The sequence below is a fragment of the Carlito syrichta genome, unplaced genomic scaffold (assembly GCF_000164805.1).
Source record: "Carlito syrichta isolate Samal-C Ts95f unplaced genomic scaffold, Tarsius_syrichta-2.0.1 Scaffold309696, whole genome shotgun sequence".
Lineage (NCBI taxonomy): Eukaryota > Metazoa > Chordata > Mammalia > Primates > Tarsiidae > Carlito > Carlito syrichta.
In genome coordinates this window covers 229937-245221 of record NW_007253792.1, presented here as the reverse complement: position 1 = coordinate 245221, position 15285 = coordinate 229937, and the positions used below count along the sequence as shown (strand labels likewise).

The 15285-nt window shown below is 44.6% G+C and overlaps 1 protein-coding gene across 1 annotated transcript in view; it reads left to right on the top strand.

Moving 5' to 3' along the window:
* The window catches only part of PRKCA (protein kinase C alpha), a 468463-nt gene that overhangs the window by 289380 nt on the left and 163798 nt on the right, over positions 1–15285 (top strand). The window contains exon 5 of the mRNA XM_008067537.1: positions 12463–12574. Coding sequence (XP_008065728.1) covers positions 12463–12574 — 112 coding nt within the window. The remainder of the gene's footprint in view (positions 1–12462; positions 12575–15285) is intronic.

Here is a 15285-nt window from a genome sequence, read left to right as displayed (position 1 = left end):
ATTGGGCATTTGTTACATCGATTATGGTACATCCATATGATGAAATATCATACAGTACGATGTGATATCACTTTATATTTAATGACATGGAAGGATGTTTAAGATGAACTGTTAAGTTAAAAAAAGACTATAAAGCCGGGCTCAGTGGCTCAGCCTGTAATCCCACGCCTTTGGGAGAATGAGGTGAGTGGATTGCCTGAGCTCGCGGGTTCGAGACCCGCCTGGGCAGCGAGACCTCATCTCTACAATAAATCAAAAAATCAGCCGGGCGTGGTAGCACATGCCTGTAATTCTGGCTACTTGGAAGGCTGAGGCGGAAGGATCGCCGGAGCCCAGCGGGCGAGGCTGCGGTGGCCGGGAGCGGCCACTGCACTCCAGTCTGGGCGACAGAGTGAGACTCCACCTCAAAAAAAAAAAAGACTGTAGACCAGCATATCTCTGTCTCTTTCATATTCTTGAATGAAATCTACCAAAATGATAATATATATGGGTTTCTTTCTACTTAACTATATTTTAAAATATTATTGCAATGAATATGATTTTTACCTAAGTAAAAGAACATGTGAATAAATAGTTGAAAATTAATGACAAGTGACTAGACTATTATTTTACCATGAGATGTGCTTTTTTTTTTTTTTTTAAGTGAGGTTATAATCAAGAATGTTATTGAACGTTAGGAAATAAATTTCTCTTAACATGACTAGGAAGGTGTTGCTGCTTGGGAGATATCTACTAGAGGAACAAGCTGTCTGTATAAAGATCAGGGGTTCCTAAGGAAAGGATTCTGCCCATCTGGACTTTGCAGTCATTAAAAAGACAGGTGACATCTTCTGCCTTCTCTGTGTGTTTAATCAGACGAACAAATACCAGCTGCCGGGAGTCTTCCAACATCATAGTGAGGCATAAAAATCAGTTCTCTGCAAATAATGTTATACTTTTTCAAGTTCATGACAAAAAGAAGTACAGAATCTCAGACATATTATTTAGCCACTGCCAAATATTAGGCTTCAAAATGTACTCCACACCATCACAGAATAGCAGACAGGATACCTCACACAATGTCCCGATTCTGTCTTTACTAAATTAAATGAAAGTGATGGGATCTGGAGACTCTTGAATAAATATCTTTCCATTTATGTCTGATTTGTTCTCAGATAATCATATAAACTTGGCCGTGAATTTTTGTAGGAGACATATAACTTTGTACGGGGTTGGCAGAGGTTTACATAATTGAGATGGTTCTTGCATTCCTGTTTTATTTTCCTTTCAAACTATGCCATTGGAGCTTACAAATCTGTAATTAGTGTAAATGTTATTTGATGCTAAAAAAATGGTATAAAACTTTAATAGAGAACAGATTGTTGGTTACCAGGGGTTGGGGATGGCTAGCACGTGGGAGCTTCTTTGTGGGATGGAACAGTTCTGCATCATGACTACGAATGTGATATAATTTTATAGAACAGTACATATGCTTATGCTTACATATATAATAAGCACATGTCAAAACTGGTGAAATCTACATAAAGAGTCTTTTTTTTTTTTTTTTTTTTGAGTTGCAGTCTTACTCCATTGCTCAGACTGGAGTTCAGTGGCACGCTCATGGCCACCCCAATGTTGACCTGCTGGGCTCCGGCGGTCCTTCCACCTCAGCCTTTCAAGTAGCTGGAACTACAAGTGCACGCTACCACGCCTGGCTAATTTTTTGATTTATTGTGGGGAAGAGGTCTTGCCAAGTTGCCCGGGGTGGTCTTGAACCTGCAGGCTCAGGCAGTCCACTTGCCTTGGCCTCCCAAAGTGCTAGGATGACAGGCTTGAGCCACCATGCCCAGTCCACATAGAGTCTATTAATAGCATTGCACCAGTGTCCATTTCTGGGTTTGAGCATGTGTTATGATTATGTAAGATGTTATCAATGAAGGAAATGGGCGAAGGGAATGTGGGAGCTCTGTGCTGTTTTTACAACTTGTGAGTCTAAAACTATTTCAAAATAAAAACTTTAAAAAAACCCACCATGTTTTTAAAGCATGAGCTTTTCCTGAAAAGATTACCATTCTTTGGGTTATGATAAAGCTAGTTGAAGTAGTCAGCACACCTAATTGAGTGGGCTAGGAAATATAATATATGAATGACTTTTCCTTAGAGCAGTAGGAAAAAGAGAAATAATGATTTATTTTTGAAATAAGAACATGAACTTCTCAGTACACGGTGTAGATAAAGAAAAAAAGGCGTGTCTGTGGACTTTATGTATCACCCCCCACAGTGTGCTTTCTCGCCTGTAATAGGATCATCAATCCTACTTGTTGCTGTGTGACTTGTAGCCTCTGCCTGGACACAGAGCCTCCCCCACCCAGGCTCAATCTGAGCTGCTTGTAAGAAGCATTAATAGGGCCAGGTGTGGTGGCTCACGTCAATAATCCTAGCACTTTGGGAGGCTGAGGTGAGAAGATTGTCTGAGCCCATGGGTTCGAGACCAGCCTGGGCAACTTGGCAAGACCTCTTCCCCACAATAAATCAAAAAATTAGCCAGGCGTGGTAGTGTGCACTTGTAGTTCCAGCTACTTGGAAGGCCAAGGCAGTAGGATCGCCTGAACCCAGTAGGTTGAAGCTGTGGTGGCCGTGAGCGTGCCACTGCACTGCAGCCTGTGTGACAGAGTAAGACTCCTACTCCAAAAAAAAGAACATTAATGGTTGTGTTGTTCAATTCCACCTTTTGCTTCGCTTTTCTTCTGCCATGAGAATGATGTGTCCCAAATAGCAGATGTCCCTTCTTGCCTAGGTCCTGGAATGATTGGACAGGTGGTCCTACCCTGCAGTTACTGACAGACAGCATGAGTGAGAAGTAAATGTCAACCAATGAGGTTTTGAGGGTGTTTGGTACTGCTTTGCTGCCCAGCTAAAATTATACATAAAAGGTGGGTGGTTTATTGGGTATCACCAACTTGAAACTACTACTTTCAGTCAAGCTTAAACCTACAAGCTTTCTAAGTTTGAAGCCCTAACCCAGTCTTTTGTTCTTTGCCAATGCATGCAAGATGTCAGTAGACACTAAGCGTTCCAAGGGTCTTTGTAGACTATATAATTGTTTAAAATATGTGCTGCCCCTTCCTGGGAAGAGCGTTACAACCTGCCCTGTTGACATCCATATCGGCCACGTGTCTTGCTTTGGCCAGTGAAGTGTGAGCAGACACGACAGCACCATTTCTGGGGAGATCTAAGGACTGCCAAGTAGCCCCCCTTCTCTTTCTCCTCTGCTGTGAGAGGAGACATGTCCCAGGCAGAGGCTGCTGTGTCAGCTGGGGTCCCTAAGTGAAGCATGACAAAGAAGTGTTTGCTGTGTGGAGCCATGAAATGTTGAGAGTGATTTGTTAACTCAGCATAACCGAGTTTCTCCCAAGTGAAACAGGACCTGAGCCACACCTAGAGTCTTGCTTACTGTGGGCGTATCGCAAAATACGGAAATTGATAGGTACCTAGGAAATAGCCTGACATTTAGGCTTTGTATTTGAATATTTGCTTATTTTAGATCTCTTATTTTTATTATCATCATTTTTTAGAGACAGGGTCTTGCTATGTTATGCAGGCTGGAGTGCAGTGGCTGTTCATAGGTGTGATCATAGTGTGCTGCAACCTCGAACTCCTCAGGTCAAGTGACCCTTATATCTCCCGAGAAGCTTGGACTGCAGGTGTGTGCCACCGTGCCTGGCTTATGTTATTTTAATATTGGAATTTCATGTTAAACTATCAAAAGTTTTTTTTAATGTAGAAGCTATGACAGATGAGACAAAAACTTGACATAAATCAGTGTCTTGGGATGGTGACAACATATACAACGTATTACAAAGTAGGAAGATGCTGGATGTAATATAGCTGTCAATTGAGAGTTAAGTTGCGTTGTGGCTGGTGGTACCAGATATCTTCACAGTGCTCACGTATGGATACATTCTTCTCAGCAGATGCTAGAGACTGCAGATAAAGCCCATTGGGATCAGACACTGTGCTCTGCCCCGGGCCCTATGACATGCATAGGTTCCCCCTCTAATGGCATTTCACAAACCAGCCAGCATATTATCAGTGCATTCAGCTGGGCTTCATGGCAATTTGAATTACATAGATAATGCCTGGATTACATTTTTAACCTAAATCTTTTCGGATAATGTTAAAAGTATCCTTTCACTTTCATTTCTGAACCTAGTTACATTTGATGATATGGAAAGGTGTTCAAGATGAACGTAGTCTGTCTCCACACTTCCACAGAGGCATCTACTTATTTATCATTCTGGAAAAATAACTATATTACTGTTTGGGGGAGGGAGACACATTTTTGTTTCTATTTTTCCATAAATGCCATTATATTTTATGTTTCATTGCATGACTTCCTGGTTTCATTAGACAGTATATCTTGGAGATCTGTCCATGTTGTTACAGAGTAATCTAGCTCATTTGATTTAACTGCTATGTAGTATTCCATAGTATATGTGTATTACAGCTTTTTTAGCCATTGCCTTACTTGTGGAGATTTATTTAGAATATTTTTAAAGAGTTTTTTGCTCCACATTTAACGATTACAGCATCTTGCATAGCTGGGCAAAGGACTCCTAAGAATCCTAAAGTCTCCTTCAAAGCCTCGGTTGACAAGTGAAGTCCAACTGTTAAGATGAATGTTATTCGTCAGAATAAACTGGGGTTACATTTCAGATCAACATGAATTGCTATCACCAGAAAAGGAAGTCCTTTACTCTTTCTTTGAACAGACTACATTCAGCAAGACCAGTTGCTCAAAAACAAAGTGCACTCCTGAGCCCAGACAAAAGGACAAAGGGTAGTCCAGGTAGATTCCACAGCTCAAGGGGCAGTGGACTCCTTGCTCAGCACATGATATACAATGTAACAATTACGGTGACACCCAAGTTACACAAAATCATCCTGATCGTAAGGCCTGGATTTGGAAATACTCTCATTTTAACAACAACAACAACTAATTGAAATAGGCAATTTTTAAGATCATAGAGTTAAAAAAGCAAACTACTTCCCAAGAAATTTAAGATCACAGTATTTACACTAACCTTACTCTTGGAGCAGTGGTTTTGGTGTTTCTCCTGTAGGCAGCTTGGGGTGGCGTTTAGACCCAAGCCTGGGGACATGTCCCAGACAGAGGCTTTTCCTTGGTATTTAGAGAGAGCAGTTTGGAGGGGCTATACTCCTCTGACCTTTTGCAGAAGTTGTACCCTACTGTTGCATTTGTCGGAGCAGTCTTTTCCGGAAATTCTTAAAACCTGAGCCCCAGCCCCCGATAACAGACATTTTGATCCTGTGAGAGAAACTTGTGGGGAATTTCGGAGATAGTCAAATATGGGTAGAAAATTCAAGCCAGGATGACCTCTAGCCAAAACACTGCCATTATTTTACTCATCACATTAAAGGGCCCTGTGAAGTGATGTCTGTTCAAGTATAGGCATCCTCATCCCCAGAGTATCATTGGCTGCCTGCTTCCTGGTGTGCAGGGAACGTTAACTCCCGTAGAGGGTTCAGCCTGCATATTGCTAGATTTGTCTCCATCCTTGATGACTGTGATGGCTTACCTAGAATATGCCTTCCAGATGATTATTGCTAACACAACAAGAATTCATCTAAGGAAATTTCAGCCTAGTCAGCATCAGAACTCTGTGCAGCGTAGATCCATGGGTCTGCTTTAACAAACTGCAACACGATGGTGGTGGTGGTGGTGATGAGAAAGAAGGGCTTTGCAAAGTCCTAGTAGAGGCATTGAGAAATGTTTCCAAGGACGGCCAATTAAGTTGCTCTGTTAGAAAACCAAGAAATGAGAAACAGGCCGCAGATGCTTTCCATAGAACTTGGATTTTTCATGTGTTGTCTTTTTTCTAAGCAACCTAGATTTAGAGTGTGAGTTAGACTTCATTTGTGCCTGTGAAAAGTGACTTACTCCAAGCCTTCATGTTTCCCCAACCACTTGTCTGAGCTGCGTGTTTCCTCCTTTCATTATCATGAAATGTCAGGCTTGTGACATATGACAGCAGGTTTTACACTCCCCTTAATGAGAGGCTTTCAGGGCCTGGAGAAGTATAAAAGAAGGTTTATACGTATTTCACTCAAAAGGAAGATGATATTGACTTGGCAGTAGTGAAGACTTCATATACACCAACCTTTTCTTCGTGGCACTTAGTGTGACTAAACTTGCCATAACTCATGTGTGGGATAACTTAATCTAGAACCCTCAAGTGCACAGTAATAAAGGTCTGCTTTTTTTTTTTTTTTTGAGTTGGAGTCTCACTCTGTTGCTCAGGCTGGAGTGCAGTGACATGCACACTCACAGCCACTCCAGCATCAAACTACTGGGCTCTGGTGATTCTTCTGCCTCAGCCTTCCAAGTAGCTAGAACTACAGGTGCGTGCTACCATGCCCAGCTAATTTTTGATATATTGCAGAGACGAGGTCTTGTCAAGCTGCTCGGGCTGGTCTCGAACCTACAGGCTCAGGCAATCCACTCGCCTCAGTCTCCCAAAGTACTGGGATGACAGACTGAGCCATTGAGCCCAGCCAAAAGTCTGCTTTGTTAAGGATTTAGTAGTTGCTTTCATACACACATGTTATAGGTCTACCACATATGAGACAAGATGATATCAGAGGACACCAAGACAGACTTCTGCATTTAGGTAGCTTTGCAGTTCTAGAGGAACCTATTAATGTCTCTTTCCCCTTTTTGCTTTGGTTTCCAGGAAGCTCAGAGGTAAAGTTAATACTTAAAACTTAATTCAGTGTTTATCTTTGGTTCTGGTGCAGTTGGTAATTCAGAACAGCACCATGTCCTTTGGACCTTTAGACCTCTGTTCCTTCTCTGTTCTCTAATGCATTTGTGTCTCTGTGTAAGAGACACAAATGATGAAACGATGAAAGGGAGGTGGACAGAATGATAATTATCATTAAGTGGCAAATTTGGTAAAAGTACCACACAAATGACAAAAATAAAATGCTCTGGAAGGTCAGATGAAGGAGAAAAATTGTATCTGGTACTGACATCTGAAAAGACTTCCTGGGGGAAGAAGCAGCCTCTGATATTGACTTCTTAGGTGTTTCAGCAGGTGGAGTCTTGGCCTGAGGTGGTTATGGCAGCTGGAGGAAACAGCCACAGAGAAGACACCAATGAGAGATGCCGGGGTGCCACCTGGGGCTCACCCCAAGGAAGAATCGGATATCAGGGTTTATAGACTTGATAAAAAATCCCAAGGCTTCTCAGAACCTGTGGCCAGGACAGAGGACCCTGCGAGTCAGCCCCTCCTCCATGGCCCAGCTCCTCTCCACAGCTCCTGGCCACACAGCCCAGGAGTCAGGACTCTGCCCTCAGGGCACTGGGACCAGTGTGGGCCACATGGTACTGCGTGACTCAGCCTGTCTCTCTTTGCATGAAGTGCCATGCCTCACCCCGTCAGGTCCCATGGCCCAGGCTGCACCATACTTTGGATGAGCTCTCAGTCAGCCCGTGACTTGAAATGACATTGTTTTGAAAAACCAGTCAGAAACGTTTTGCAACAGTGCGTGTTTCCCTTACAGGAAAGCATCCTAATCCTACTTTTCAGATAAATCTTGGAGGCATCCTCCCACGGCCCCTACACAGGAGATCCAGTGGATTATCTATTCAGTGAAGAAGTGACAGATGCCCGTTTGGTGTGTTCTCTTCGAGTCATTGGTGTTTAGCCAGCTAATATCAGTGTATCCCCACTCAGTAAACAGTATATTTAACTCAGAAGTTGTACAATAGAAATACTTACTTTGAAGTTATGCATGCAAGTCTGGTGACACCCTGAAGTGTGTAGTTTAGCCAGTGTTGACATAGCACTGGTTCTGAAAATGCACATGGTTATATAAGATGTCATCACCAGGGAAGCTGGATGAAGAAGCTGGAACAGTGTGTACTATCTTCGTGAAGTTTTGTGAATCTTAAATTATTTCAAGTGAAAAAGTTGGGCTTTGTTTTTGTTTTTAAGCAAGGTGGAATTGAATAGATGATCTAGTCCAGTTGTTTTCAACTTTAATTTTAGCTATGGCCTCCCTCTTCAGCCTTCCTCAGCAGACCAGGCCCCTCCTGACAACCATAGGGCTCTGTGAAACACCTTTTTTCAGGGTCTCACTCTGTCACCCAGGTTGGAGTGCAGTGGCACAATCATAGCTCATTGCAGCTGTGGTCTCCTGGGCTCCACCTTCCACCTCAACCTCCTGAGTAGCAGGAACTATAGGCATGTGTCACCGCACCTGGCTAATTTTTTTATTTTTAATTTTTTCTTTTTGGTAGAGATGAGGTCTTGCTCTGCTGCCCAGGCTGGTCTCCAACTCCTGGGCTCAAGCAGTCCTCCTGCCTCGGCCTCCCAATTGCTGGGATTGTGAATGTGAGCCGCTGCACCTGGCTTGAAATACATTTTAAAAATGCTGATTCAAACCAATGCCTTCAGGTTTCACATGAGGAAATCAGGGCCCAGGGAAGTAAAATGCATCGCTGTTTAGTGGCTCTTGATAGAAACCCAGAGAGCCGGGGAGCTTTGGGGACACGTTGTTCCCCGGAAATCATCACGAGTCACCAGCGTTGCGGTCTCTTAATCAGACTGGAGACCTCATGCTCCTGCATTCCGTTCTGTGGTGTGAGAGATGGGGTGGTCCATATGGTCGAAACGACGCATGAAGTGGTTCAAACTGGCAGACGTTGTCACAAAACGACAGAGCATTTGCGGATGGTCTTGGAAAGCCCAGGCATGGGGTGCAGGGGACAGGACCTCAGAATCGGCGTGGAGTCCCCTGCCTTCTGCCAGCGTGGCCGCTGCTCTGGCCTCCTGGGAGGGCTGCAGTTGACTGGCTGTGCTGCTTCTTCCCACCCAAGCCCCAGACACTGAAGTGTTTTGGGGAGCCTTGGACACCGGGAAATAGCCTCTTGAGGCTAATATAATAATACTAAACTCGTGTTTGTCTAGGGGTCTTCAGGTTGCAAAGCCTTTCTCATATGTCGCCTGAGCTGAACCTCACCCTCAGCCCAGGGCACAGGCAGACTGGTTTTATTTCTGCTGCCTAAGTAAGTGACCTGACTTTTCCAAGGTCACAGAGTTTGTGTCAGGACTGGGGTTAGAATGCAGGCCCCCAGGATCCTGGCGAGTGCTCTTTTTATAGGGCAGTCTCTTGCTCTAAACCGAAGTCTTATTCGTTGTGAAGCATCTGCACACACTGCTGATCCACAGACAGGTGGTGACATTATCATTGCTGTTGTCTTGGTTGTAACTCATAGGCAGGATCCTTGGCCACACGTGGAATTTTGGATGTGATGACTCCAGGACTTGGTGGTACTCCAGACTCATGCAGGGGGTGGAAGTGATGGTTTCCTGTCTTCCTACACCTCCACATGGCTAGAGCCTGAAGACGCCAGATGGCTGTTGGATGAGCAGGACAGGTTTTCCTGAAAAGTGAAGCGAGTTGCTTGTGTGCCACGTCAAGAGAGATCTATGTCACAACCAACTGGCATGACAGCCACCTCGGGGCTGCCTGGCATGTGCGCGCTCCTGAGGGCTCTGAGTGAGCTGCCGTTTTTTTATTTATTTAGTGCCAGTTGTTGGTGTCTCATTTCTGCAGGGAACACTGGTTGATTCATTTCCCCTGGCATCTTCTTTGCCCTCCACATTGCAGGACACAGCCTTTCCTGTCGACACGGGCACTTTTAATTGGTGCTGGCGTCAGCCGCTCCCTCAACATGCTGGGATACTGAGGATACTGAGGAAGTCAGTAGGTTCCTTTAATGGTGGAAGTCTAGGGCCGTACTTCAGACCTTTTTCACAGCTACTACTTGCTAGGAAAGGTATCCGCTCAAAAAAGGCATTGATTTTTCATGCCCTGAAAAAGGCGGTTAAGGGATAAACTAGTAACTGGCCTCATAAATATTGTCCCTCGTCTGCACGTGCGTTCATCCCGCACCTTGGAGGTGCTTACAGAGTGTCTGTGCAGTGACTTTCCAAAGCAGCTGCTCTCTGTGTTCAGGATGCATGCCAGCATTAGCATCCTCTCCGGGGCCTGCTGGGACACAGCCCTTGGGGCCCCACCCCGGGGTTCTGATTCAGCTGGTCTGGGAGAGGGCTGAGGAATTTGTATTTCTAGCAAGTTGCAGGTGATGCCATGTAGGGACCATACTCACAGCAAATATTTTAGGCTTTGTGGTCCACACAATCTCTGTCACAATGACTCAGCTGTGCCCTTGTAGCTAAAGAAAATACGTAAATAAGTGAATATGCCTGAGTTCCAATAAAATGTTATTTATAAATAGGCCAGGCGCGGTGGCTCAAGCCTGTAATCCCAGCACTTTGGGAGGCGGAGGTAAGAGGGTTGCCTGAGTTCAGGGTTTCAAGACCAGAATGGGCAACTTGGCGAGACCTGTCTCTACAACAAATCAAAATACTACCTGGGCGTGGTAATGCATACCTGTAGTTCTGGCTATTTGGAAGGCTGAGGCGGAAGGGTTGCCTGAGCCCAGCAGGTCGAGGCTGCGGTGGCCGGGAGCGTGCTACTGCACTTCAGCTTGGGCGACGGACTGAGACTCCGACTAAAATATATATATATGTAAAAACAGGTGGTGGACTTGTTTCCAGAAAAATTATATTGCAAATGTGAACATTTTTTAAAACTGTTAAGAGTCAGATGCCTACTCTGGGTAGATCTCTGAAAGCTCTTGGGATGGGACCCAAATGAGGGTCAAATCGTAGGTCTGAGCCCTGTTCACCAGCACATACACAAAATTTGGAACAATACAGAGGTGATTGGCATGGCCCCGTGCAGAAATGACATGCAAAAGTTTTTGGAATGTTTTGTATCTTAAAAATCCCAGATCTGACATCCACCAACCATGTAACTTTGGGAAGGTCCTTAGCATCTCTTTGAAATGAGGATAGTAACCATGTGGTGACAAATAGGGAGAAACACCCATTTTGCCACATCTGGGTGGTATACACACGATTGCTTGGTTTATTATTCTTCATGCTTCTCTCATGCCTGAAAGGGAATCTATGCCTTTATAAATCTATGCCTTTATAAAAGGTAATTATAATAAGCTCATTGGCATATATGTTTGTGGCTTAGGTTGTAGGGTTCAAGGTCAGTTAGAGGGTGAATTAACGTATGTAATCAGAATCTCCTTTGGGATTCCCATAAATTGCCAGCACCCAAATCCTTAGAATGTCAGCACTAAGAATATCCCTTTTGTGTCTTTTTGCATTTGCAAACCACTGGAAAAAGGGCAACTCAGGCTTGATGTGTCTAGCCCAGAACTCTGGATCTCTCTCCCTTCCCCAAGCTCTGCTTCTCCGAAATCTTCCCCAGCACAGTTGATGACAACTCTGTCTTTGCAGCTACCCAGGCCACAAAGAGTGATTTGGGAGGAAGAATTTAATTGGAGGGGTTCTGACACGTACATGTTGAGTATGGATTGTTTTGTAGTTCAGAAAGAATGTGAAGATCTTTGCACTCAGTCCTCTACATTGAAGAGTTCACACGCAGAGTCACCAGGGCAGAGGGGCGTACCTGCTGTCTGCGCAACACCTGCCCTGCGTAAGGCACTCTTCTAAGCATTTGCAAGGATTGTATCCTTGAGAACCACTTATGTGTGGACAGGTGCTGTTAAGTCTCATTTGCAGATGAGGTAGAAAGGACACATAGTGTGTCCAGGGTCATGCTTCTGGGAAGTCGCAGAGCTGGGATCTGAACCAAGCGGTAACTTGAGTCTGCTCTTTCATCCCGATGGTCTGCTGTGTATCATTTTTACTTCTCTAACCATAATCTGTCTGTGAGTGGAGGAACAAAAACTTTACCTGAAAAAAAAATTTCTAGTTATACCGTCAATACGCTGGATGGTGGCTAGACAAGGCGTGCTGCAGTGTGGCTCTGAGAAGGACAGTGTCAGTGCCTTTCAGGTTTCTATCTGACCACACTGGAGTTTCCCCACGCAAAAGCATAGTATGGGAATAGGAAAAGTGCCTGTTAGTCTGAAAACCTTGCCCAAGGGGAGATCTCCTGAATGATCCAGATTCAGGGTCGTTCGTTCAGCTTCACAAACACACCCTGATTTTGTGCCTATTCTGTGTCCCGGCCTAGGCACTGGGGAGATGGAGATACCAAGTTGTCTAAAGCACTGTGCCCCAAAAGGCTATGGTGACTATCGGTCCAGAAGTGACAGGTTTGGTGGAAACCCTGCCTGGTATGTGCAAATTACACCCCGTAAAAAGAAGAAACAGAGGTATTTGTTACCTTAAAAATGATGTGACTAAGTCACCACCACTTGTTGTGTGACTCCTGAGAACAGCACACTGTCTGACGCCATCAGACTTTGACATCGGGGAGGGAAGTGGTCAGGCCCCGAGTCTAGCTGAATCCAGACCTGTGGCCCTTTCAGTCCCGGAATGAGCACTGTGCTTCTTCTCCCCCCAGGATCCCAGGAGCAAGCACAAGTTCAAGATCCACACTTACGGAAGCCCTACCTTCTGTGATCACTGTGGGTCCCTGCTGTATGGACTCATCCATCAAGGGATGAAATGTGACAGTAAGTAAGTTTTCTTTTCCAGTTCCTGGTGGGGCTCTGCCACTCATGCCCAGGCTTTACTGGGTGCTGCAGGCTCGTGACTGTCCAACACCAGCTCCTCTCCAGGGAGAATTGCTTCAGATATATACCAGACCATAAACGAGTAGAATCTTCCACTGTCGAAGTTCTGGTCTATTAAGATTCTTAATTGCCTAATTATGAACCAAAAGAAAAAAAAAAGAAAAAACACTCAGTTTGCAAATGAAGTTGGGTGCTTTCTCTTTTTTTTTTAGTGTTAGAAATCCTCAATCACTGTAAAATGCAGCCTAGTCAAACCCCACATAAGGTGCCCCACCTCCAGATTCCACATTTGGTTAGGCTTCAAAATAAGGCTAAGCAACCGTAGTCATTATCATCTTATGTCTTTAATTAGTGGGTGGACTGTGGAAAAATCCAGCAGGCTCTCCTTAAAACTTAAGTCAAAATGAACATAAAAACCAGGAGAGCATCTGGCTTCCGTCCCCTCACCCTGCGCATGTGTGGACACGCCCAGTGTCTATCAGTGCCCTCCTGGTGTTCACCAAGGACCCCTGACAGGGAAGACAGCAGCTCTTGCTTGCCCTCCTTTTCTGTTCTGTGTGTGTCTCTGTCAAGAAAACCTACTTTAAAACTCTTTACTTTCATCATTCTTAAAGTATGAGACTCCCCAGGCTATCTGTTTCTTTTGTTTTTTGTTTTATTTTGTTTTAGGACATGAATGGTAAATTACTGAGCCCATTTTTCTAATGGGTGGGGAAGCATTGTGGGAATTTCAGCATATCATCATTTGTTAATTTCTATTATGATAGCAAAAAGCTTGATATTTGTATCCTACATGGCGCAAACAATATCTTAAAATGCACATGTAGAGGAGATGGCGAGCTTCTCGGACCAAAGGGATTCTTCACCTTACAAAGTTGTGCACCTAGACAACACCTCTGTTATCCTCCAGACCTGTGGCCTTCTGTGCTTCAAGAGACTCCAAGATTCCAGAGACATGGCTTTCAGGGGTTCTGCAAGTGCTAGTTTAAGTGCATTGGCAAACACATTTGAGCTATTTCAAAACTTGGAACAAAAACAAGCACTCAGATGTGTTACGTAGTCCACTGATGTGGGGGAGCTCATACTGCCAGCTTCACTGGCGGGGAGAACTTGGATTCAGGTTTCTCCTTCCGCATCCACTTAACTCAAGATTTTGCTGGGATTGTGAAGTGTGCCACTAAACACTGTTCCTGCTTGTATTTACTTTTCTGTATGAAGCAGGGTTTGTGGATGCTGTACAGCTTTAAGAAAATCTAGAAATAAATGGGACGTGGAGGCTAGATTGAGACATTCAATGGCGCCCCCGGCAGCTGCTTTCAGGGTTTTGTTTGGATCAGAGGGCTCTATCGGTGATCATTTAATGTCTTTATAATGAATAAATGGCATAAATTTAAATTTATTGACTAAGTTTATCCTAGTAAAATAACACACATCTGGTTTAGATATTAGAGTTCTGCTTTAGATTTCATTTGAAAAAAGAGTTCCATTAGTAAAAAATTTTGAGAACCACTGACTTGGAACAGCGCTTTTTTCTTCTGTTTTGCTTTAAACTCTGTTCCTTGGAGCCCTAGGGCTTCTGGGGCTGCTGCCTGTGCTCCTTCCTAGAAGAAGGAAGAAAATGAGCAGATGGGCCCTGGGACCCCAGGCCCTTCTGCAGGGAAGCCTCCCCTGTTCCCCTGCGTTTGGGGGCTCCCAGGCCTCCATGTGAACTGCTTGGAGTGGAAGGAGTCAACAGCCACTGTGCAGGTGGCCTCTTTGTAGACTGGAGAGGGAAGTCAGAGAGAGCAAATGAGCTTTCCAAAACACAAAGCCAGTCAGTGGTGGAGCCGAGAGGGACACAGCCCCGTGCATTTCCACCTCCCATGCCCCATGATGCCCACCTGCTTTCCAGAGGCTCTGGCGTGTAGCTCCTTTAAATTGCAAATTCTGCCAAGGAACCGAAAGGTGAGACTGGGTAGCACAAGTGATCTCCATGGCATACTTTTCTTTTTTTTTTTCTTTTCTGAGACTGCAGGTGTGGACCGACCACACCTGGCTAATTTTTTAAGTTTTTGTAGAGACAGGGTCTCACTATGTTGCTTACGCTGGTCATGAACTCTTGGGCTCAAGTACTCCTCCAGCCTCGGCCTCCCAAAGTGCTGGGATTACGGGCCTGAGCCATTGTGCCTGGCCTGCTTGTTGAATTTTAAACCTTTTTTTGAATTCACTTTTTTTCTTGTTTTTTATTTTATTTTATTTTAAAGTTGTGGGAGACAAGTCAGGAGTGCCTACATAAGTGATTTAGGTGCAGGTAAAGTTGTGGGTGCCCCACTGGACCTCGTTTCCCCTGGCTTAGGGTCAGGCATCCTTACTGATGTTACGTGCCCCCTCCCCTCCTCTGGCAGTATCCTGCTGCCAGTCCCTTTCTGGTAGTGTGGTGGTAGGTGTTCAGGATCCACTTATGAGTGAGAACATGTGGTACTCAGTTCTTCATTTCTGTGATGTCCAAATCCATCCAAGCTGCTGTGAAGACCATAAGTTTGTCCTTCTTTATGGCTGCATAATATTCCATTGTACATATGTACCACATTTAAAAAAATCCAGTCCACTTTCAGTGGGCAGCATGGTTGGTTCCATGTTTTTGCTATTGTGAATAATGCTGCAATAAACAT